Here is a 23,674-nt window from a genome sequence, read left to right on the forward strand (position 1 = left end):
ACCTCACTACACAAGAAATAACACTTTTTACTTTGTACAGTCCAGCTTCATTTCTAATTGAGCCCTAACTGGCTGGTAGGATACTTAACCTCGGTCACACTTGCAGCTTCTCTCCTGGCCTCACCAAGGTCTTCCATTCCTTCAGCTGTCTTGGAAGAAAACCCTTCTCTCTCCTGGCACAGCGCACGATGAAGCTTTCTGTTTTGCCATCATCCTGTCGAGAAGAGAAGAATTTTTCTTGCAATTATTTTTTCCACCCAACTGCTCTGTTTGCAGAGACATTTAGCCCACTAGAGAAATCTTCAACTTTCACACTTAAGAAAGAGTTCAAATCACCAGGGAGTAGAATGTTGGTTCAGTTACCAGTTTAAATGTGAGAAAACGTTTCCAAGAGGAAAATAAAAAGGTCCGCTGTCCCCACTTATCAGGAGCTTTAAGTTGCTAAGTGAAACTCATTCACAGGTTTCATTTCATGTGCCAGGAGGGCTCAGCTTACCTGGATTCATCGTCTTGTGTTATACCAAGCGCAAGCATATACTTAAAACCCTGTGCCTCAACTCCAGTTGAAAAATAAAAAAAATATATTAAAAAAACAACAACAACAACCCAATGCATTGATTAGCACAGGGCTCCACCCCAAGCAGTCACTCTCAGGGGACATCTTTGTTTTTCAGTGGCCCTATCCACAGAGGACTGATTGGTCTCCTGTCAGATCTGGTTATGTCTGTGTGATGGAGGGTAGTTTTCAGAGGGAAAAGGGTAGTTGGTACAGGAGAGGGTAAGGAGGAATTTATATTTTTTAGTTCTTAAGCACCCTTTATAACAACAAACACAGAAGTCTTCCATTCTTAAACATTGTCCTAATGCCAACATCTAATTATATTTCAGATAACGGTGGGCAGACTTTGGCCGGAGGCAATAACTGGCCCCTTCGAGGAAGAAAGTGGAGCCTGTGGGAAGGAGGCGTGCGAGGGGTAGGCTTCGTGGCCAGCCCCTTGCTGAAACAGAAGGGCGTGAAGAACCGGGAGCTCATCCACATTTCCGACTGGCTGCCAACTCTGGTGAAGCTGGCCGGGGGCAGCACAAATGGTACCAAACCTCTAGATGGCTTCGACGTGTGGAAAACCATCAGGTACCTGTGCTTCTTTTTCTTTTTCCTCTCAGGACAGACCCTCTAAGAACAGCTCCATTCAACTGAGTGAGAATGATAGCTTTTTGTGAAAATGATAGCTCAGCTTACAAATAAATGATTTTTTTTTTAAAAAAAGGCCTTTAGAAATATTGTAAATATTTTTTTCGGGTTTTTGATTCATAGACCTCTTTGGAACTGAAAGATGTGAACTTACAGGAAAAAGGTACCTAAACATATGCACAAAAATTTAGATAGCATTTATTTTTATGATATTAGACATTGGTTACACTTTCTACCTATGTGATTGTGTGTTACGTGTTGTTGAGTCATCTCTGACTCCTTACAAGTCTATGAATGAGTGATGTTCACAATGCTCTGTTCTCCACAGCATAAGGCTTCTTTTATTGAATCAGTCCATCTTATATTTACTCTCTTTTCCTGATGCCTTGTATTTTTGTCCAGCATTACTGTCATTTCCAAAGACCCTTTCCTTCTCATGATGTGCCCAAAGTAGAATAGCTTCAGTTTTGTCATTTTTGCCTCCACCGATGGTTCAGGTTTAATTTGCTCTAGGACCCACTAGTTTGTCTTTCTGGTGGTCCAGGGCATCTGGAGACCTCTCCTCCAATATCAAACTTCAAGTGTATCAATTTTTTTCCTATCAGCCTTCTTCACCGTCCAACTTTTGCATCCATAGTAGTATTTGGGAGTACAATGGTGTCGATGATCTTAGCCTTAGTCTCTCTCTAATCTTCCCTAATTCTTTCATTGCTGCCCTTGCAAGTCTCAGCCTTCTCTTGATTTCACATAGAAAAATGTGAAAAATATTTTTTACAAACCTCTGCCTCTCTCACTTATTTTTAATGCAAAATTAATACCTACTTCATGATAAAAAAGAAATAAAAACTCCCAAGCAGAGCAAAACTTGAACTTCAGTTCAGCTTATCACCAGCTTTCACCATGAAGGCTACTGAAGTTGGACTAAAAAAGTAGGAGGAAGTTTTGAGTGGATTTAATATGACAACATAGTGTCATGCTTGGCATCCAGTTAGTTTTGATGTGTGTGTGTGTGTGTGTGTGTGTGTGTGTGTGTGTGTGATAAACAGGTTATAAAACCCAGCTTCCAAAAATGAGAGTAGGCTTGAGTTGAGAAGTAGTTGAATTCATTTTGAATAATTTCCTCTGCCCCCAGTTCACTGAGTTTATTTTCTTTGACTAAGTCCAAGTCATTGATGTTCATCCATATCACCAAGCTGTGGATTGTAAGTCCACATGTCAGTCTTAAGATTCTCTTGATCAGAAGTAACCTTTGGCACTTGTTTGCTTCTGCCTGCAGAAAATTTGGAAAAAGTTTAGTTCCTTAACTCCAGATTTGCAGAAACTCTGTCTTCAGTGTTAGAACACTGAACTCCTACTGACCAGTCTCTTATAAACAGAGGTCTCCATCCTTGAGCATGCATAGTGTTTGTTGGCTGCAGGGCTTTACCCAAAAGGTATGGTGGAAAACATTGTCCAAGCATGTTAAACCATGAGGAAGTGCATGCTCCTTTTCTATTTTTTAAAAAAGTAAAATTGCTGCCCAGTGTTTAATCAAGAATTTGATGACTTTCCTCTAGAAATCCAGCAAATTTCCCTTTAGTAGGTGAAGAACCGCTCTTATTATGCTCTCCTTTCTTGATAAAAAGATCCTGAAAAAAGTAATGTAGCCCCCTCGTCTATGAAGTCGTTGCTTCACACAGCATCACAAGCCTTCCTTTAGTGTCAGTGGCAGAGCGCCTGGCACCCGTACCCGCTGACCCAGAAAGCCATCGGTCAGATGGACATCTGGAGCCTCTTTTCCAAAGCCCCAGAAACACGTGGACAGCCAAATGCCAGAAACACATCATCTGTGCCCAGAGTTCTGCAAATTTTTTTCCAGTCACATATTTACTTGGAAATACCATTTCCAAGATGATGATAGTTATTGAAAATTTCAGTAAGGTCTGATGAAATAGGAATGCCAGTAATGGGTGAAAAATAGAGTTGGCTGTGCTGAGAGCACCAGAGTTTCACTAGTTGTCTAGTTATCAATTCCTCTTAGACCCGCTTTAAAATATTAAAAAGTTAGGATAAATAGCAGTTCTGGAGTGAGTGACATTATTTGCAATAGAAGCTCTTTCAACTGCTTCCATTTTTTTTCTGTTCCAAGCCACAGACCTTGTTTGTCATTTATAGGGGACATGACTTCTCCAAGCTCTTTCCAATTCCAATATTACCAACACGCCTTTTATTACATGCCTTCCCCATTCCTCAGTTCCTAATTTTAATTAATCTTTTGATTGGCTGGTTAATATTTTCAAGTAATTTTTAGTAAAGGTACACAAATAGTGAGTTCTTTCAGTCTTTGCATATGAAAAAATATCTATTACCTCCAAACATAAATAATAATTTGACAATTCTTGTCAAATCTTTTCTCCTCAGCATTCTATAGACATTGTTTTATTGTCTCTTTTTAAAAATATTGTTTTATTGATTTCAAAAAGGAAAGGAGAGGGAGGGAGAGAGAGAAACATCAATGATGAGGGGATCATTGATCTGCTGCCTCCTGCACACCCACTACCAGAGCTTGAGCCCACAACCTGGGGCATGTGCCCTGACCAGGAATTGAATGGTGACCTCCTGATTCATAGGACCACACCTAACCACTACACCAGAAGGGCGCTTTGTTGTCTTTTGATAAGTACTATTCTAGAAAAGTGTAACACTTTTACCTGCAAATAAATATTTTCTCCTGTATTCTTTTATCATTTCTTTTCTTTTTATTTTATCTATATGAGAAGATGACTGTTAGCTGAACCTACTGTGGTAATAATTTCACAATGTATATAAATCAAATCATCATACTGTATGCCTAAGCTTATACAGAGATGCATGTCAATTATTTCTCAGTAAAACAAATAAACAAATAATGTTTGCCCAGCCAGCATAGCTCAGTGGTTGAGCATTGACCTATGAATCAGGAGGTCACGGTTCGATTCCCGGTGAGGGCATATGCCTGGTTTGTGGGCTCAATCTCCGGTGTGGGGCATGCAGAAGGCAGCCAGTCAATGGTTCTTTCTCATCATTGATGTTTCTATCTCTCCCTCTCTCTTCCTCTCTGAAATCAATAAAAATATTTTTTAAAAAGTTGTTTAATCTTCTTTAAAATCTTAAAAAAGCTGACATTGCAATCTTGGTGCCTGACAAGGTAGAATTTATGTCAAAATTATTGATAAATACAGTGATGGCAATGGTGAATATGGTGATTTCATTTGACCCATGTATTTAGAAGTATGTTGTTAATTTCCAAATATTTCAGGTTTTCTCTAATGATATTGTTGATGTCTAGTTTAATTCTGTTTTGGTCAGGGAACATACTTATTATTTCAATTCATTTAAATTTAAGACTTGGTCTTTCTTGGTGTTTGCCATGTGGACCGGAAAAGAATGTGTATTCTGCAATTTTTAGGTGCTGTATTTTCTCTTTATGATCCAGTCAGAAAATATTTTATTTTAGTAAATATTTATTGCTATGCGTTGCTATGACTGGCATTTTTATTCTTAGTTTTGTCATATTATTTTGTGTAATATTTACTTTTATCTTTGATCTTTTGTTTGTTAGTTCTTTTAATATTTAGAATGATGTATATTTTATTTCATTGTTAGCATTATACTATTATCTTTATATAATCCTCTCAGTCCCTTTTTTAGTTAATCCTCACCTGAGGATATTTTTCCATTGATTTTTAGAGAGAGTGAAAAAGCAGGGGAGAGACAGAGAGAGAGAAACATCGATGTGAGAGAGACACATCGACTGGTTGCCTCCTGCACGCACCTGACCAGGACTGGGGATCCCGCCTACGACTGAGGTACATGCCCTTGACCAGAATTGAACCTGGGACCCTTCAGTCCTCAGGCCGTCACCCTATCCACTGAGCAAAACCAGCCATGGCTCAGTCCCTTTTTTAAAACTTAGGTTCTGCTCTTTGGTTTGTCAGACTAAAATGGCATCTTTAACTCTATGAGGAAATCAATTAGCTTATTCAACTTTACCCTTTCTCTCACCCTTTTCTGCCAGTTTTATTTTTAGTCATATTAATTCTGCTGTGTTAGAGCATATAATATATATAATATTGTTTTTCTATCCTTACCCACAATTTTGTTTTAGCCTCAGTTCTACAATATATTAAATGCTAAGCACGCATCCATTTCTAAAGTTTTTCTCAATTATCTCTTAGTTGGAGGAATTCATTCTTTAATAGATTTCTCAGGATTCTTAGAATTTTTGCATATCTATTAAAACATTTTCTACAACCTTTAGAATTGATTAGTTGAACTGATATAAAATTCTTATCTCCTACTGTCTTTCCTTGACTTTCTTGAAAATCTCACCCTGCTGTTTACTTGTTTTGTATGTTGCTGTTGATAAGTTTAATGTCAACCTGATTTTATTTTCTTTGCAAGTGACTTGGTCCTTTTGCCTGGAGGCCCAGAAGACTTATTACCACTACTATTATTATCTAAAGTCTAAGACTTTTACTTGATATGCTTCAAAGGTAGCCATGTTCCCAGTCAATATTTCCAGATACACATTGTACATTGAGGTCTTTTATTTCAGAGATTTTTAAATTATAGTTTTAAATATTATGTTTTATTGTTTTGTGTTTCCTCTTCAGGGACTTCAATTATAGGTATTATTTAATCTTATTTATGTAATTTTTGTTTCTATCAATTTCCCTCTGATCCTTTTTACTTTTTAATTTGAATTATCTTCTCTGTTTTCATCTTTAGTCTCTATCTGCTTTTATACACCTTCAGTTATACTAGTATATCATACTAGAGGCCCGGCGCATGAAATTCGTGCATGGGGGCAGGGTGTCCTTCAGCCCAGCCTGTACCCTCTCCAATCTGGGACCCCTCAAGGGATGTCTGACTGCCCGTTTAGGCCTGATCCTACTGAGCCTAAACGGGCAGTCGGACATCCCTCTCACAATTCAGGACTGCTGGCTCCCAACTGCTCGCCTGCCTGCCTTCCTGATTGCCCCCAACCGCTTCTGCCTGCAGCCTGATCACCCCCTAACCACTCCCCTGCCAGCCTGTTTGCCCCTAACTGCCCTCCCCTGCAAGCCTAGTCCCCCCTCAACTGCTCTCCCCTGCAGGCCTGGGTCCCCCCCAACTGCCCTTCCCTGCAGGCCCGGTTGCCCCCAACTTCCCTCCTCTGCCGGCCTGGTCACCCCTAACTGCCCTCCCCTGCAGGCTTGATTGTCCCCAACTGCCCTCCTTGCAGGCCTGGTCCCTCCCAACTGCCCTCCCCTGCTGGCCTGATCGCCCACAACTGCCCTCCCTTGCAGGCCTGGTCCCTCCCAACTGCCCTCCCCTGCAGGCCATCTTGTGGTGGCCATCTTGTGTCCACATGGGGGCAGCCATCTTTGACCACATGGGGGCAGCCATCTTTGACCACATGGGGGCAGCCATCTTGTGTGTTGGAGTGATGGTCAATCTGCATATTACTCTTTTATTAGATAGAGGCCTGATGCACGGGTGGGGGCCAGCTGATTTGCCCTGAAGGGTGTCCCAGATCAGGATGGGGGTTCCCTTGGGGCGTGGGGTGGCCTGGGCGAGGGGCCTGTGGTGGTTTGTAGGCTGGCCATGCCCCCTGGCAACCCAAGTGGAGGCCCTGGTATTTGGGATTTATTTATCTTCTATAATTGAAACTTTGTAGCCTTGAGCGGAGCCAAGCCTCCTGCTCACTCCATGGCCGCAGCCATTTTTGTTGGGATTTATTTATCTTCTATTATTGAAACTTTGTAGCCTTGAGTGGAGACCTGGGCCCGCCAGGGTGTGCGGAAAGCTTGGCTTTCTCCATTGCCTGGGAAACGCAAGCCTCCTGCTCGCTCTGTGGCTGCAGCCATCTTGGTTGGGGTTAATTTGCATACTTGCTCCTGATTGGCTGGTGGGCGTGGCTTGTGGGTGTAGCAGAGTGGTGGTTAATTTGCATATTACTCTTTTATTAGATAGGATCCCTTCATTTCTGAGATTTTGTCTTTTCTTTTAGTTTCTTCCTTTAGTTCAGTGTCCAAGTTTTTAAATTTTTAATTTGTGGTATTTTTTATATTGGCAGTTCTGATTTAATTATCTTTGATTCATGTTGAAATGTCATGTTACCGTTTTCTTCTGCTGCTTTTTTCCTCCCGTAGTAGGGGAATGTTTTTATTTGCAAAAAGTTTTTAATTCCCACTTTTTTTTTATTCCTATGCTAACATTGTTTAGATGCTGCTCCTGCACTTTCCAAGCCACTTCCTCTTGACTTCTCAGTAGCCATCTCTCTGATCCGCCAGGCATGAGACTGCATCAGAATCATTGTGGGGTTTATTTTACTAGACATGCTCTGAGTCCCTTCCCCTCTTGTACACCTCACTGTCCTTTGCATAATTCCCATCTGACTCTAATATTAAAGATGGACACCAGCACTGAGTTTTCGGGTCTCAGGTGGTTGTTTAAACCCTATCCAGAGTTTAAATATGTTCTGTCTCCTGCTTATGTTGTGGGCTTGGGTGTTAGGTGATTTTACTCTTTCCTTTTCAGTATGTTGTTTTGTTGTTTTGTTTTTTCTCAGAAAAATGTGTGGAGAGATTCAAATTTAGATGGCCACCAGTATTCTGTGGAAATCTGGAAACTCACATGTTCTTGGGCCCTTGCACTCGTTTAAGACAAACAGCACTAGAAACGATAGTTGAAGCATGATAAGTATGGTTGGTAATAAAGATGATAGGGAACTTCAGCCAGTAGCTCTGCCTTCAGAGACTGCCAAGTGACTATATATGTTTTTAAGTTAAAGCAGAACGTTTAAAGAATGATGTGTTATTTTTTTGATTCCCTACTTTACCCTTTTTGACAAAAGAGCTCTCCCCTGTGCCCCTAGTTTATACGAGTAGAGCTCTGCATGCCGGTTTAGATTTCTTCTGTAGTTAGGTGCTCTTTTCTAGGTGCGACATGTCATGCTAGTTTCTTCTGTTTACTCCCATGTGGTCTGGTGTTTGCTGCTGGGTGGAAATAGGGAGGGATGCTGCCTGGGGGCGAGGGAGGAAGGACAGAAGGCTTGCTTTGAAGCCTGCTAACGGGAGAGCATTGCCTATTTTTTATGCTGCTGCCCCTGAGTCCTCTACCTAAAGGTAGACAGAATGACACCATCTTCTTCTGTTTTCCTTGGGATCAGGTTTTGATTCTTCTGGTGGAATCCAAGAATATGTTGTTAATCTCTGCAGCACTGGCATTAGGGACATTCCCTCGGGACTTTGGCATCTGGTCTTCTCTTTATTTTCCAGCACTGTTGCCAGTTTTCATCTCTTTGTAATTCTTCATGAGTTTTATAATGGAAATTGGAATAAAGGCATATTAGACCCTGCTGGTTTGCCTAGATACTAACCCAAAAGAACTACCAATTATTTTACATTAATGAGTAGGAAAAAATTATATTAAGGGCATGATTCCATCATTTTTTATAATATTACTTAATATTGTTTCTTAAGTAGCCTACTTAAATTTTTTAATAAGATTCCTTAATAAAAATGACATGAAAAAATTCTCTCCTCATATTTAACTTTATACAAATGAATTTTCTCATTAAATATAGTCAAAATTTTATCATTTCCATGCCTAAACTCTTTATTTGTAACAATGTTTGCATGTTAAAATGGCTTTTCAAGGAGCATGGGATTTACACAAACCCAGTATCACGCACACCCACATAACAAAGAACGTAAGTACTGTAAGATATTTATAATGGTTAAAAATGTGAACTCTGTGGTTATATTTGGTTCAAATCCTGTCTCCATTTATGTTTTGTGTGATCTGGGCAAGTTACTTAACAACTCTAAGCATCAGTTTCCTCATGTGTAAAGTGCACTATTAGTGGTGCCTGCCTCATAGGCACTTATAGGAGGATTTAGTAAAAGAATCTTTATAAAACACTTAGCACAGTGCCTGGGACATAGTAACAGCACTATATTTTGAAGTGAAGATGATGATGATGAAGATGCTTACAAAGGGTTAATAGGATGGACATTACTATGCAGGTATTTGTTGAATTTCTTTTTAATTAGTAACTTTTTTTTCAAAATTTCACCTCAGAAAATATTGCCCTGGCTGTTTCTCTTTGTAAAAATTTGATACTGCCTTACAGGGTGTGTCTTTTTATGACAGATGGCCACTAGCTAGTGGTAAAAGAAGTATGGAATGTAATAGCGTTTCACTTATTTATGGGAAATGTTTTACTGCCCCACCCTTCAACTGGTTGGAAAATGAAAGTCAAAAACTGGAAACTCTATTTATAAATGGACAGTGCTGTGATCTCAGTGTCTGAAACTGTAGACTTTTAGAAAATATTTATAGCATATTGGAAACTAGTCACTGATCAATTTCTCCTTGTCCTATTTTTTAAAAAAATAATCCAGAAAATATGAAATTTGAGGTAAATTAAAATTGAATACTGAAATGTATCAGTCTTTAAGACAAGAGGATGGAGAAAAACTCTTAATAGAGACATTTGAAGTCAATAGAGATATTTGTTTATTAGTGTCAAAAATTAAATGAAATAATGCATGTAAAGTATTTAAAATGGTAACTGCTCTATAAATGCTGGTCACTATTATTCTAATTAGCTCAGCCAAAGACCCCCAAGTGACTCCAGTTTGATTGTCATGGACATGTGTGCGACGTGCCCATTTCACTGGTTTAGAGGTTGGTGTCCATCATTACGTGGTCATTGTGAACTGACTGCCTTCGCCACTAATGCATGCGAGGCAGGAGGTGAGCACTGTGCAGTAAGGATCCCTGAAGAGTCCCGTAGGTGCTTACCTAATTAGAGAACTCTCCTTGGTTCCTATCAACCTGGAGCCCAAAGAGCTTCCATCATAGAAACACCCCTTCCCTTGGTTCACCTAAAAACAAGGAACTTGTGTGAGTGTTGAAAAATCACTTACTATAAACATCATCAATCATTATGCAGAGATTTACATTCCACAAATGGAATCAACAGTCCAGTGGAGGTAGTGTTGCTTATACAGCTAAACTGTGCCATCTGCCTAAACTGAAAAATAAGGAAAATTCCTAGATAACAGATTGCAACGTATCTTTTTTATATGCAGCTCATCGTGGGTAGAATGTGTGCCTTAGCCTTATTTGACACTGATACTTTTCTAAAGAGACTCTCACATGGGAGAGAGTATCGCAACAGGCCTTAGAAATTAGTTATAGCTACATCATTGTATTTCATAGGAGAACTCTTGCCAGCAAGAAGAATGGATAAGAATATTAATGTCCATTGTATCTACATATTATTCTTGTGTCTGCATCTCAGATTGTAGCCTTGTATTTGTGGTTGTATTTTTCCCATGTCCGCATAGTCAAAATCTGCATTTTGCAATGAAAGTTGTTGCTCTTAAGCAACCAGCTTACTCAGCACTCAATATATCCCAGGCACTGTGCTAAGTGCTTTACATATGTTGCCTCATTTAATTCATAGCAACCCTGTAAGTTGGTACTTTGATCCACATTCTGCTAGTGAGAAAAACAAGGCTCAAGTTTATATGGCCAGTAATTTGTGGAGTTGAGATGCAAACTCTGAAAGGCATTGCTCTTAAAGACAATGCTATTTTGCATATGAGAAAGCCAGGGCTTCAGAACTAGGCAGAAGTAAGACCATAAACTATTGAAGCAACTGACATTGCCCAGTTTCTAGTGCTTTGGTTGTATGGAAAAGAAACTTGGGAATAATGTGCAAAAGAATAATGAAATACAGTATTTATAGCATTACCTATGCGTACATATAGAAACATAGAGAAGATAGAAGCTAACACATGTTGTAATACAGCAATAATCAATCCCATAAGCATTTTATGAGTTTGATGAGGCCACAATTTATTCTTTAAGATTTTGGTGATCTCAGTTGATAGTTGCTAAAAGCAGTTATGGACATACTAAACACTTTTATTTTAATCCAACCCACTTTGGTACACATACCTTTGAGGAAGAAATTGTATCATATACTAAAACTTTTGTTCTGCATGTGATACTATCAGGAAAGCAAAAAAAAACAACCCATAGAATTAGAGAAAATATTAACAAAACATGCATATAATAAGGGACTTTCATCCAGAAGATGAAAAATATTGGTGATGGGAATTGAAGGGTTTTGTTTGTTTGTTTTAATACATTTAATATATTTAATTTTGTTTTAACATTTCCTTACTTCGCAAATACAACATTGCCAGTCACAACCCAGATTTTCTTTAAATTTCATGGTCCTTAGAATCTCAAACCACTGCTGTGGATAACTAGCTGTGAGTTTGGGGTGTGGATATTGGGCCACCTGAAAACATGGCCTCTTAGCACCTCAGGAGCCTTAACTGGTTATTCAGATATGTACAAATCCCAGGGCATTAACAGCACTTGGCAATCTCCTATTAGATTATCAAGTTCTCCACAGTTCTCTCCCAGTGATTGGAATTGTGTCTAACACCTTCTGTAAGGCTAAGTATATACTAGCAAATGACCTGGGTGCTTCATGTACACCCCACATACATCTGATGTTTATGCTCCCATTTTTTAAGAATACTCTTTTGAGTCACACAACCCATTATATGGCCAATAACTTACTATGTGCCTTGCTCTTCAGCAACGTGAGGGGTTGGACTAAGTGATCTCCAAGGTTTTTTTCCAGTACTATTGTAGGTTGTGATCGTATTTGCATGCATCCTCTTTCTATGTTAAAGAAGTGTATATATATTTCACATGTACTTGTACTAACTATAAGTTCTAAACATGTAGCCAATCTGGACAGGGAAGACAGTAGTTTTTCTCACATAAGCTCATATTCACGAGGCATATTGCATCTGTACTACTGATGCCACCACTTTGACAGATGCTCTTTCTTCATTTCACTGTGAGAATTCAGTATGTTTAAATACAGCTACATTGTCTATTGCAAAAGGTCACAAGACTCATTTTTTTTTAAATACCTTGACACTGAAATTCTTATATAAATGTTCAGTCATTGTTATAATGTAAACAAATGAGGACTACTTGGCGATACATGTTAATTGGCAAATTTGCTATTTTCTACAAGTATAAGGATAGGAAGTATTAAAATCATTTATACCCATTTGAGAGAGGAAATTAACATTTTCTAAAAAATTCTTTTCTAGTGAAGGAAGCCCATCCCCCAGAATTGAGCTGCTACATAACATCGACCCAGACTTTGTGGACATTTCTCCGTGTGAGTACCTTGTTCACTGCTGCTAAACGAAATCTGTGTGGCTCGCGAAGATGGTTTTCTTACCTAATGTGTCTCTAGCCTTGCTTTCTCTTTTTCCACTTGAATTTTCTGGAAAGGTAAAACAGTTCTCCATGGCAGCTGTTGTCTAGTCTCACCGTGGCTTTGGTACCATCAAGCTGAATTCTGGTCTCTGCTCTGCAGACTTACTAACTTTATGGCCTTTGATTAAGCCTTTTCACTCTCCGTGCCTCAGCTTTCCCATGTGTGAAAGGAGAACCTATGAATCTCAGAGGCTCCTTGTCACTGCAAATGTCACATTGTTGTTACCCTGTTCTTACCTGAGAGCTCCAGCCTTCTTCCAGAAAACTCAAGGTCAAATAAGCCATCATGTCATCTGATCAAGCTAGCATCTCTCAGGCATGACTTACTGAGCAACCGTGGAGGTAACTGCGTAAATTAACCCATAGGTAGCTCTCTCTATTCATTCTTCAGGCCACTTAATGCTCTCAGACCCCAACAGGCTGCAGTAGCCCTGTATAAAGCATGCCAGGGGCCTCGGGGTCTGAGCCTGGAAAGCATTATCTGTTCCGCCCTTTGCCCAGGTTCCATCAGATGCCTCACCTGGAGGCTATCTTTAGAAAATGGTGCTCTTACATTTCCTTCATTCACGTCGGTGCTCACATCCCCTCCTTTCTAAACATGGTGGTTCCCCCTCGTTCAGGCTCTCCTTGCTTCTTAGTTCTCTCCAGTCTATGCTAAAAGCCATCACCAGGTCTCCCTGCTCCGAGAATGACCCTCACTCCAGGCACTCCTTGCCATTTCCAAGCATGCAGATCGTCATACTTCTGTGTTGAATATAATTTTCCCTTTGCCTGAAACACTTTCTCTGCCTCTCCACAACTGTTCCCACCCCTTAAAACCAGCCCAGTGTCCCATCGCTGTGACTGCTTTCCATCAGCCCAGAAGGAGCAGCCATCCCTTCCTCTGTGCCCCCTCCACAGGCCTCTCTGTATAGCAGTCATCAGGCTCTCTTGTATGTGCCTTCATTTCCCACTAACCTCAAAGCTCCTGGAAGTCGAGGTCTGTGACTTGTTATCTTTTCCTCCCCATAAGTTACCAAAGAGCCAGCACTTAGTAGGCACTCAGGAATGATTACGTGATGGCTGAGTGGAGAAGAGTTGGGTTGGAATAAAGACCAAAGTGTCAACATTAGACTTGGAAAGGAAAAGGCCCTGAGACAGGCAGGAATGGCTACATTGTGGGGAAATCTCTATGTCTCTTGGAGTAAACTTAGGTGAATGAGGGAGGCAAGGGCAGTTATATGTCCAGCCTGGTAGCTACTGGCCTTATGTGGCTACTGAACACTTGAAATGTAGCTAATGGTGGGTGGAGATGTGCTGTAAGAATAAAATACACATCAGGTTTCGAAGACTTAGTATGAAAAAGTAAAATATAACATATATTTACTACTTGTTGAAATGGCATACTTTGGATATGTTGAGTTAAATGTACTATTAATATGAGTTTTACCTGTTTCCTTTTCCTTTTTAATGTGGCTAATAGAAAAACTTTAATTCCCTATGTATTTCTATTGGTCTAGAAGGGTTATTCTAGAAGGTGCTAGGAAATGACTTGGTCAGCTGCACAAGAGAGCCACAGCTCATGATGGCTATTGTGAGGCTGTACATCGGTGGCTGGTAAACCTTCCTCTGCCCCCACACACCTAGGGAGCTGACAGGGTCCAGTCTCAGTGGGCCACCAGAGCAGCGGTTCTTAACCAAGGACCAGTCCTATCAGAATCTCTCCCGGAGTCCAGAGGAAGCAGGGGGAAGGCAGGAGTGGTTTTTAAAACTTCCGAGTAATTTAATGCGCCGAGTATGCTGCCCACATTATAATGTTTGTAAACTGCTCTGACCCACTAAATCCCATCCATAAATGAAAAGCCTCAGGCCCCCTTCACTCATTAAGATATGTTTTGTGTTGGCACCAGAAATGGGAGCTTACGAACTCTGTTCCGTGTTACCTGGCCATCGCACTGCTTGCTTGACTTTCACTGTCTTCCCCAGAGTGTCCCCAGCTCTCGTGTAAAAGTTAATAAAGGCGTGGGAATCAGAACAGAGAATCGTCTTAGTTTTGGCACCCATAGATTGTAAGGTCTTGAGCAGGTCCCTCCACTTTGCTTGGAGTCAGCTTCCCACATATTAAATATGGACTCACCAAGACCCTTTATTGCTGCTCCACCTTCCCCGTCCTTGAAGCCCATTCCAGGCCTTCCCTGCCAGCCCAGACTCTTGCTCTGACTTCTGTGCACAGTGAGGGACACCGTCGGGCCTTGACATTGATACGGAGCCACATTCACTGTTTGTCCACGGAAACGGGGCAGCGCTCTGTGCTGTCTGTGCCTGCATGCAGCCGAGTGCCCCTCTTATACATGGGCAGCACCATGGGCCTTTGCTCCCAGGTTCATATTCACTGTGCAGCCGTTGGAGAAAGGAGAGCTACCTCTGGGGACCTGCTTCTTTATAGGATGGTGGTATATGCCCATCTCCTTTTCTGTGCAATTAATTTGTAGGGAAAAATTAAATCCAGCTATAGGAAAATATGTATTTACTAGAGGCCCAGTGCACAAAATCCGTGCAAGTGTAGGCCTTCCTTCCCCTGGCTGCCGGCACTGGCTTCCCTCTGGCACCCGGGACCCGGGCTTCCCTCGCAGCCCCGGCTGAAGGACGTCCAGTCTAATTAGCATGTTATGCTTTTATTATTATAGATAGGACAGCAAAGTCTGGAAATCATGTTTATAGAATCTATTTTTTGAATATATTCTAGAGACTTTTGTGGAATAAAATTAGAAAGCAGTCTATATAGGGTATAAATTAAGGATTAACAGTTGAGTCAGTGTTATCACAGCAACATCTCTCTGCTTTCTAACGCCAGCACTTCCCAGATTAGGTGTACTTACAGATAGCAGAGAGGGTAGGGCTCTATCTACACCTTCCCAAAGCCACTTCATCCCTTTCCTCATCTGTGAAGACTGAATTAAATGATGTCTACAGTCCCTTCCAGCTTCAGCATTCTATGGGTCTCTATATAAATAGGACCTTAAGTGAGCAAAGCTGTCCTCAGTTCCTCTCCTTTTTTACCCTGCCAGAAAGGGTGCACTCGTTGACAAGCAGGAATGCAGCCAAAGGCATGGTCGTAATGGGTGAACAGAGCGAAACTGTTAGAAACACTGAAAGTGCTAGAATAATTTGAAATATCATATGATTTTGTTATTACTACATCGTGCCCTCCTTTCTGATCCCTATTCTAAAACATCACTCACCAATCAACTTTTCCATCTGCTCTCTCTTTTTTAGTGGGTCTTGTTGGGAATGGTGGACCAGTGCCTCCTCCTACCACGAATCACAGGACTAGACACTAGACGTGTCACAGGGAAGCCCTGCCTTCTAAGTAGTACCCGATCCCCTCCCAGGCTCACCTCTTGTGTTTAGCAGATACACCTCCTCCCTCTTATTCTAAGAGCATCGGGCACCCCCAGAGGCTCTTCATACAGGTTTTTTCACAGCCACATACCCTTGGTAGCTCTACTTGGTTCTAAAGAGCTCTGGCTCCAAATTCCGTGCTCCCACCCCGGCTCTAGCCTCAGACCAGGAGGAAAAATTAGTCCAAAGGCAATAGATCAACCTGCAGGTCCCAGGCTTGATCTGGGCTGTTCTGAGGTAATGACCTTATCTCACCTGCAACCACAGCCCCCCTGGCAGTCAGATGTGGGATTCTGTGCATCGTTAGCATTCTCACGTGCCTCTGCTGGTGGAACCCACACATATACCTGACGCACATGCACACATGAAGCACTCAGATTCTGCTGATAGAGCTCCACTAGAGACGAAGGGCTCTGACAGATGTTAGCATTTTCCACATCACCAACGGCCAAGTCTTCAAAGTGATCCTGTCCAACTTCGTTACTATTTCATTTAAAGGGCCTCCTCTCTTTAAAGGTTATAATGAGATGTTATTTCTGCTCATGATTACAGGGGAAAGAACACTCTCCCCGCCCTCTCCTCTCTCACGCGCTCATTTTCTGTGGTAAAATTGCCAAATCTTTACTTGAGATCCAAGGTTGTCCCAGTTTGCATGCTTGGGAGCTGCTCCCTGTTTCCTCGCCAGAGAAGCATTCAAATCTGTTTCCTGACATTGGCTTGCCATCCTCAAGGTCACTGATCAGTGATGCTGTCTGCCCAGGGGCGTGCATGGAGCTGTTGTAGGCACTAGAGATCAGTAAGTCCTTACGTTTTGGTAGAAACTGGTCTGGAAGAGGACATGACACAGCCTCCCACTTCCCGCTTGACGGCTGTTTGTGGTTACCAACTGCCCGGAGCTACATGCGGCCTCCTTAGCCTGCCTCCTGCAACCTCCGTCATTCAGCGGAAACGCCCCTCAGCACAGTTGCAATGCCCTCCTTCAGTCACTGTCATCTTCCTTTGCTTCTCTAATTCTTGTTTAGGGTCCCGTTCACATTTCTCCTTCTCCATGAAGTTCTCCTTGATCCCTCCAAACTTGAGTCCCTGGAGTTTCTCTGGAGCATTCTAGAACACGGAGCTCTCGCTACCTCATATTGCAATTATTTATATTCATGTGTCTCCCCTACCCAGAGCCATAAGCTCCAAGGAGGGCAAGATTTCACCTGTATAACTCTCGATGCCTTATATATGAGAGATTGTATACATACTGAAAGAATGCATGCTAATAAATCAATCCTTTAAGTAGGTTATCATTCACTGATTGAGTTAGAATAAATCTAGCAAGAGTAGTAACATCATATATTATTTTCAAAGCACTTTTATTCCTTTCTGAGAAGTAGCAACACAGAGGCAACTTTCTACCTTTCAGCCTGCAATTAGATATTGAACAGAGTAAAATAAGTTAGGTGGGACACATGAGGCACATCAACGCTCAATGATGAGATTGCTCATCATAAAACACCAGAGGGTGGAAGGCACCTTGCGTTCAGTTCATCCATCCTCTTTATAATCCAAAAGGAGAAACTGAGGCATCGGGCACACACAGCTAATAAATAAGAGAGCTGGAACTCAGGGCCCTCCAGGTCCTGGCCTCACACATAGGTCACACCCTACCGATTTCAGTGGTCTCTTTGCTTTCTGCTCTACACTGGTTTGCGGGAAAGGGCACCCAGATCTTCGTTACAGCCATGTCACTCAAATAACAGCATGTTGATAGAGCCTTATACACTTAAATGAGGCTGGGAAAGTGGCTCTAGTAGTTACATGAGCAGTTCCACATATCTAGATGATAGCAACTTCTGTTTGCATTTTTATTCCAAACCTTTTTAAGAAGTTATTTTTAATTGATATACAGTATTGTATTTGTTTCAGGTGTATCACATAGTGACTCAACATTTATGTACTTTATGAAATGATCACCACAATAAGTCTAGTGACCATCTGTCCCCATACCTAGTTACTATGATGTGATTGACTCTGTATGTTACATCCCAGGACTTAGCAGCTTCCATTTGTGAGGCTGGCTGTGGAAACCTGCCAGTGCCTTGAGGTACTTACATGTGAGGTTGGCGATGAAGCAGGGGAACAAGGTGTGGGCACAGGGCAGTGTAACCTGATACAACATGCAGAATTCTGGGGTTTCGGGAAGACCTGGGTTTGAATTCCAGCTTTGACCTACTTCCTGTGAGCCTGTAGATAAGTTCTTTTGTTTCATCACCTATAAATTGAGGGCACGTATAGCTATTTCCTGTAAATAAGTCCAAACAACAGTGAACAGCAATTATAGTCTGGCTGTTGGGATTGAAGGGGAGTGTCTGTACTTCTTACTTTCTGTATTTCTGCCGTTTTAATTTTTAGTAATGAGTGCATGTAACTTTTCATAAGCAGGAATAAAGCCAGAAAATAAAAATAGATTTATTGTGAGCACTCAGTGCAGAGGGTGCTTCTGAGACTGGAATGTCCGGGAAGCTGCTGGATTCTCATGAGTGGGAGTTGGGGCCTCCCTGTGCCCACCTGTCCTGGTCAGAGACGCGCCGTGTGACAGCATTTCTCCCCAGCTGCCCGCCTGAAACCCCGGCTGCCCGCGTTCTCATTCCTTCTCTTCATTGGTCATAGGGGCTCATCGTACAGCTTGTCACAAGTGAGCAGGATTTTGTGTCTTCTCCAGCTGCCAATATTTTTCCTTGGCATCTCGTCACGTTTTCCTTGGTGTGGGTTGGTGCATGCCCTCAGTCACAGAGCCTCAACACAGATAATCTGCTCCTTTTTCATTTTCAAAGGCTTTTAGTACTCGCTACTTTGGGGAGTACTAAAGTGTATTTGGAAATGTGGCTTTTTCTATGCCGAAGGCAGTCCCACAAGCCTCGTAGGCCATCCACCCCACTTCACACAGTGCATCTCAAGTAACATACATCAAACCTTCACTGTTAACACTTGGTGCTGGTATACTGGCTTTCATCCTGAGAAAATAAATACACCAAACCAAACCCACAGCACTTTAAAAACACTAATTAATCCTCACCACAGGCTTAAGCTATACAGAAATGCCAAATCCCACTGCCCAATTTTATGTTTGGAGAAATTAGGGCAAGCAACTTTTTTAAGGCTTCTCAGGGCCAGAGAGCAGAAGCTGACTTGAAGGGTTCAGGCGGGCCCTGCCGCTGGGAGGGCAGTTGGCCAGGGCCAGCTGCCTCGCTGGATTCTCTCCTGCAAACACCATGTGGTTACTTGCCCAGAACCCCATTTACACATCAGCTTTTACTCCGCCCCCACCCCCCACCCCCGAGTTACAATGATGCCAAGTTCTCCCGTTTCCAACTGTCCACTTATTAATTTGCTTACTTCTATTTAATTCTGGTAGAGTCTAGAAATTTTAGCCATGGCTTCCAAGAGTAGCCTGGCAACTCTAGCTGGTTAAAAGGTCTGTGCTGATCTTGACACTCAACACAACTCCAAACAGTCCCTTTCAGACCCAGCAGCTGTGCCCACCCAGGTGTGTTTGAGATTTGGGGATGTCCCGGCTCCCTCTTTTCTCTCCCAGTAAACTAGACATCTTCCTACCTCAGTTCCCTAACTTACAATCTGTAAGGCTAAGTGTATGCACCTTTCTTGAAATAGTCACCTATAAAATTCTGGAAAAACATGAAACCTCACTAAATTTTATGGGACATGTCCAATGAAATTAAAATGTCATTTCACTTTCTAAATATTTATTAATCTAGTCAGATTTTTTTAGAGGCTATAGGGTACTTATGTATAAGGCTGAAATGAACTTTTAAAAACACTTCTGAGAGAAAGCTGAGTATGTAATACTTTCAACAATAAAATTTTAATTTTTAAAAAAAGAAAGCTGAGTATATGGTCTACCTTAGGTCACTCATAGGGCAAGATGTTAGTAATAGGCATTTATAGACTGAAGTCTGTTACTGCTGGCAGCAAACATAGGGATTGAATACATGTACCTTTTTTAAGAGTCTTTTGAATCAGAATAAAAAATATACACAGTTATAAAATACACAGTTAAAATAACAGTTATAAAATAAAATAGCAAGAAATGATAACGAAATAAATGGAATAAACAGGGTGGGGCAAAAGTAGATTTATAGTTGTTCATATGAAAAATAATACAAGAATCCTATATAATAAAACCCTAATGTGCAAATCGGCCAAATGGCAGAATGACCGGTCATTATGACGTGCATTGACCACCAGGGGGCAGATGCTCAACACAGGAGCTGCCCCCTGGTGGTCAGTGCGCTCCCATAGGGGGAGCGCCATTCAGCCAGAAGCCAAGCTCATGGCTGGCGAGCGCAGCAGCAGTGGCAGGAGCCTCTCTAGCCTCTGCTATAGGCAGGTGGTAAGGAGTGAGGGGTCCCGGACTGCGAGAGCCTTGGACTGCGAGAGGGATGTCTGACTGCCGGCTTAGGCCCAATCCCCCTGGCCCTAAGCCAGCAGGCGGACATCCCCTGAGGGGTCCCAGACTGCTAGAGGTTGCAGGCCGGGCTGAGGGACCTCCCCCTCTCCCAGTGCACGAATTTTGTGCACTGGGCCTCTAGTTAATAAATGAAAATTTAAGAATAAGCTCTGTTTTGCGTACTCACAACTAGAAACCTACTTTTGCCCCACCTGTGTGAGCACTAAGGAGCAATAAATGAGAGGCATTAGGCTAGAATTCTTCAAAAGGTATAGTTTTAATTTGTCTATCATTTCAACAACTTTAGTTTTATCTTTTCTTGATTTTAATGTGAATGAAAGAAAACAATAGTTAACACTTTATTAATTTTTTATCAATGCTGGTACAAATTACTATATACTTAATGCCTTAAGGTAAAACAAATTTATCATAGAATTCTGTAGGCTAAAAGTCTGAAATGGGTCTCACGGAACAAAACCCCAGAGTGTCAGCAGGGCAGCATTCCTTTCTGGAGGCTCTAGGAGAGAATCCATCTCCTCACCTTTTCCAGCCTCAAGAAGCTGTGCACCTTGCTTGGCCCATAGCCTCCTTCCTCCATTCAAAGCCGGTAGTGGAGGTTGAGTCCTTCTCATAGGACATCCCTCCAACCTTGCTCCCATCATCACATCTCCTCCTCTGAACTCTTCCACATTTTAAGGACTCTTGTGATGATATCAGGCCCACCTGGATATCATCACACGTCAAGGCCAGCTGGTTAGCAATCTTAATTCTTCTTTGCATGTAACTTACGGGTTCTGGGGTTAGGACATGGCCATCTTGGGGGCCTTTGTCTACTACAGACACCTACTCTGTTTCACTAGACTTTATGAAAAATACAAAGAGTAGTTTATAATCTTGTTGTAAAGAAGAACAAAAAGATACAAAAAGTTAAAAGAAATATCAAGTAACAGTTCAAAACAACAGTGGTAGAGACATTACAAGTTAGACTTGGTGAATTGCCAGATGATTTCCATGGCACCTCATAGAGAATTGCACGAGAGTGAAGGAGGGATAATCACACAGGCTAGTTTATGAAGGGAAGGGAGCCTTGCTCTGAACCTGGAAGTAGGAGTTCCTGAGATGGAAAAGCCATCTTGGGCATAGAAGAGTGTGAGTTAAAGGGTGTGTGTACGCCTGTTCCAGGGGCAAAAGGAAGAGAAAGAGAAGGTGGGAAAGATGAATAAGGTTGTGTGCCAGACCAAGGAGATTAGGTTTGATCTTGTCTGCAATGGGAAGCTCCCTGTTTGTTTTTAATACAGACACGAGAGGCCCAGTGCACAAAATTTGTGCATGGGGGGTGGGGTGTCCCTCAGCCCAGCCTGCACCCTTTCCAATCTGGGACATCCCTCTCACAATCCAGGACTTCTGGCTCCCAACCTCTCGCCTGCCTGATTGCCCCTAACTGCTTCTGCCTGCCAGCCTGATCACCCCCTAACCACTCCCCTGCCAGCCTGATCGCCCCTAACTGCCCTCCCCTGCCAGCCTGGTCACCCCTAACTGCCCTCCCCTGCTGGCCTGGTCGCCCCTAACTGTCCTCCCCTGCAGGCCTGGTTACCCCCAACTGCCCTTCCCTGCCAGCCATCTTGTGGTGGCCATCTTGTGTGTTGGAGTGATAGTCAATTTGCATATTACCTCTTTATTATATAAGAAGTAATACCTAGGAGGGGTTTGTGTAATAGTTTTGAAAAATACAAAAAAGCTCAGAGACAAAAATAGAAATCACTCTAATCCTACTCTCCTGCCTGCCCCCAAAGTAAGCATTGTTAATAGTTTAATGTACTTTTTCTATTCTCTTTCTCTCTCCCCCTCCACTCGCTCACTGATGCACGCATTTATTTACACAGATTCTTATAGAATTTAATCCTATGACATATTATTTTATTGCCTAATTTTTAGAAGAATTAAGTATGGAAACTTTTCGTCTTTAAAAATTTTGTGTAATAATTTTATTAATGGCTGCGTGTCATGGTATTTCTGACATGTGTCTACCATTCTAACATGTGGAAATACTTTACTTAGTCATTATCTACTTTTGCATTTGTTAGGATATTTTCAGTTTTTCATTAATATAATAAATAAAGTCCCAGTGACCATCTATTATTTTGAGAGGATAATGCCTAAAACAAAATTCCTGGGTCAAGAGGCATAAACATTTTAAAGATCTTTTGATATATGTGGCCCATTTGCGTCCCTGAAATATTGTATGAGTTGACAGATCTACCATCACTGCATAGGAATGCTTATTTCTTAGAATCTTGGCTAGAAGGAATATTAGCATTTTTTAAACATGTGCCAATTTTATAAATCAAATAATGTATTTTTATTTTAATTTCTTTGATTACTACTGAGGTTAGGCTTATTTTTATGTATATTGAATATTTGGGGACCATAATTACTAGTTTCCCTTTTTCCCATGCTAAGAAAAAAGATTTTTCTTATCAATTTATAAGAAATTTATATATATAGTTTTGATATAATTGATATAAGAAATAATATATAATATATAATATTAATTAATCAAGAAATAATATATAATATTAATTTTTGTAGCAAATTTTTTAAATTTTATTTTATGGCATCTTCTAAATTTAAAAATTTAAAACTTTCATTTTATAGAATTCTTCCATTGTGTTTAAAAATTTCCCAGCCAGCATGGCTCAGTGGTTGAGCATTGACCTATGAACCAGGAGGTCATGGTTCAATTCCCGGTCAGGGCATATGCCTGGGTTGCAGGCTCAATCCCCAGTGTGAGGTGTTCAGGAGATAGCCAATCAATGATTGTCTCTCATCATTGATGTTTCTATCTCTCCCTCTCCCTTCCTCTCTGAAATCAATAAAAATATTTTTTAAAAATAAATAAATAAAATAAGACTATTAACAAATTATTCATTCTGAGTTCAATTATTCACTTATATTTTTTTCTAGTCCTATCTGGCTCTTTTTTAAAAAAAGTTTTAGGTATAATAGAAGTAAGGCAAAATAGGTTTACAGTTTAAAATAGTAAAATCAATATTGTAATGCCTACCATCTTGAAAAAAGTTTAGATTTTGATTGAAATTACATTGAGAGATTAAGTTTGGAGTGTGTTGTCATTTTTTTAAAATATTAAGTCTTCCCACGCTGTATATCTCTACTTTGATGTAATCTTCTCTAATGACTTTCTGTAAAATATTATGATTTTCAAGATTTTTAAATTAAATTTGTTTTTAGGTACCTTATGTTTTTGTTGCTACCAAACATGGTTCTTTTTTCTTTTTGAATTATGCTAGTTGTTA

The 23,674-nt window shown here is 41.1% G+C and overlaps 1 protein-coding gene across 1 annotated transcript in view; it reads left to right on the forward strand.

The window, feature by feature from the left end:
• ARSB (arylsulfatase B) overlaps positions 1-23,674 on the forward strand; it is a 148,394-nt gene that overhangs the window by 76,971 nt on the left and 47,749 nt on the right. The window contains exons 5-6 of the mRNA XM_080682178.1: positions 889-1,132; positions 12,355-12,425. Coding sequence (XP_080538304.1) covers positions 889-1,132; positions 12,355-12,425 — 315 coding nt within the window. The remainder of the gene's footprint in view (positions 1-888; positions 1,133-12,354; positions 12,426-23,674) is intronic.

Source organism: Plecotus auritus (assembly GCF_963455305.1).
Source record: "Plecotus auritus genome assembly, chromosome: 7".
NCBI lineage: Eukaryota > Metazoa > Chordata > Mammalia > Chiroptera > Vespertilionidae > Plecotus > Plecotus auritus.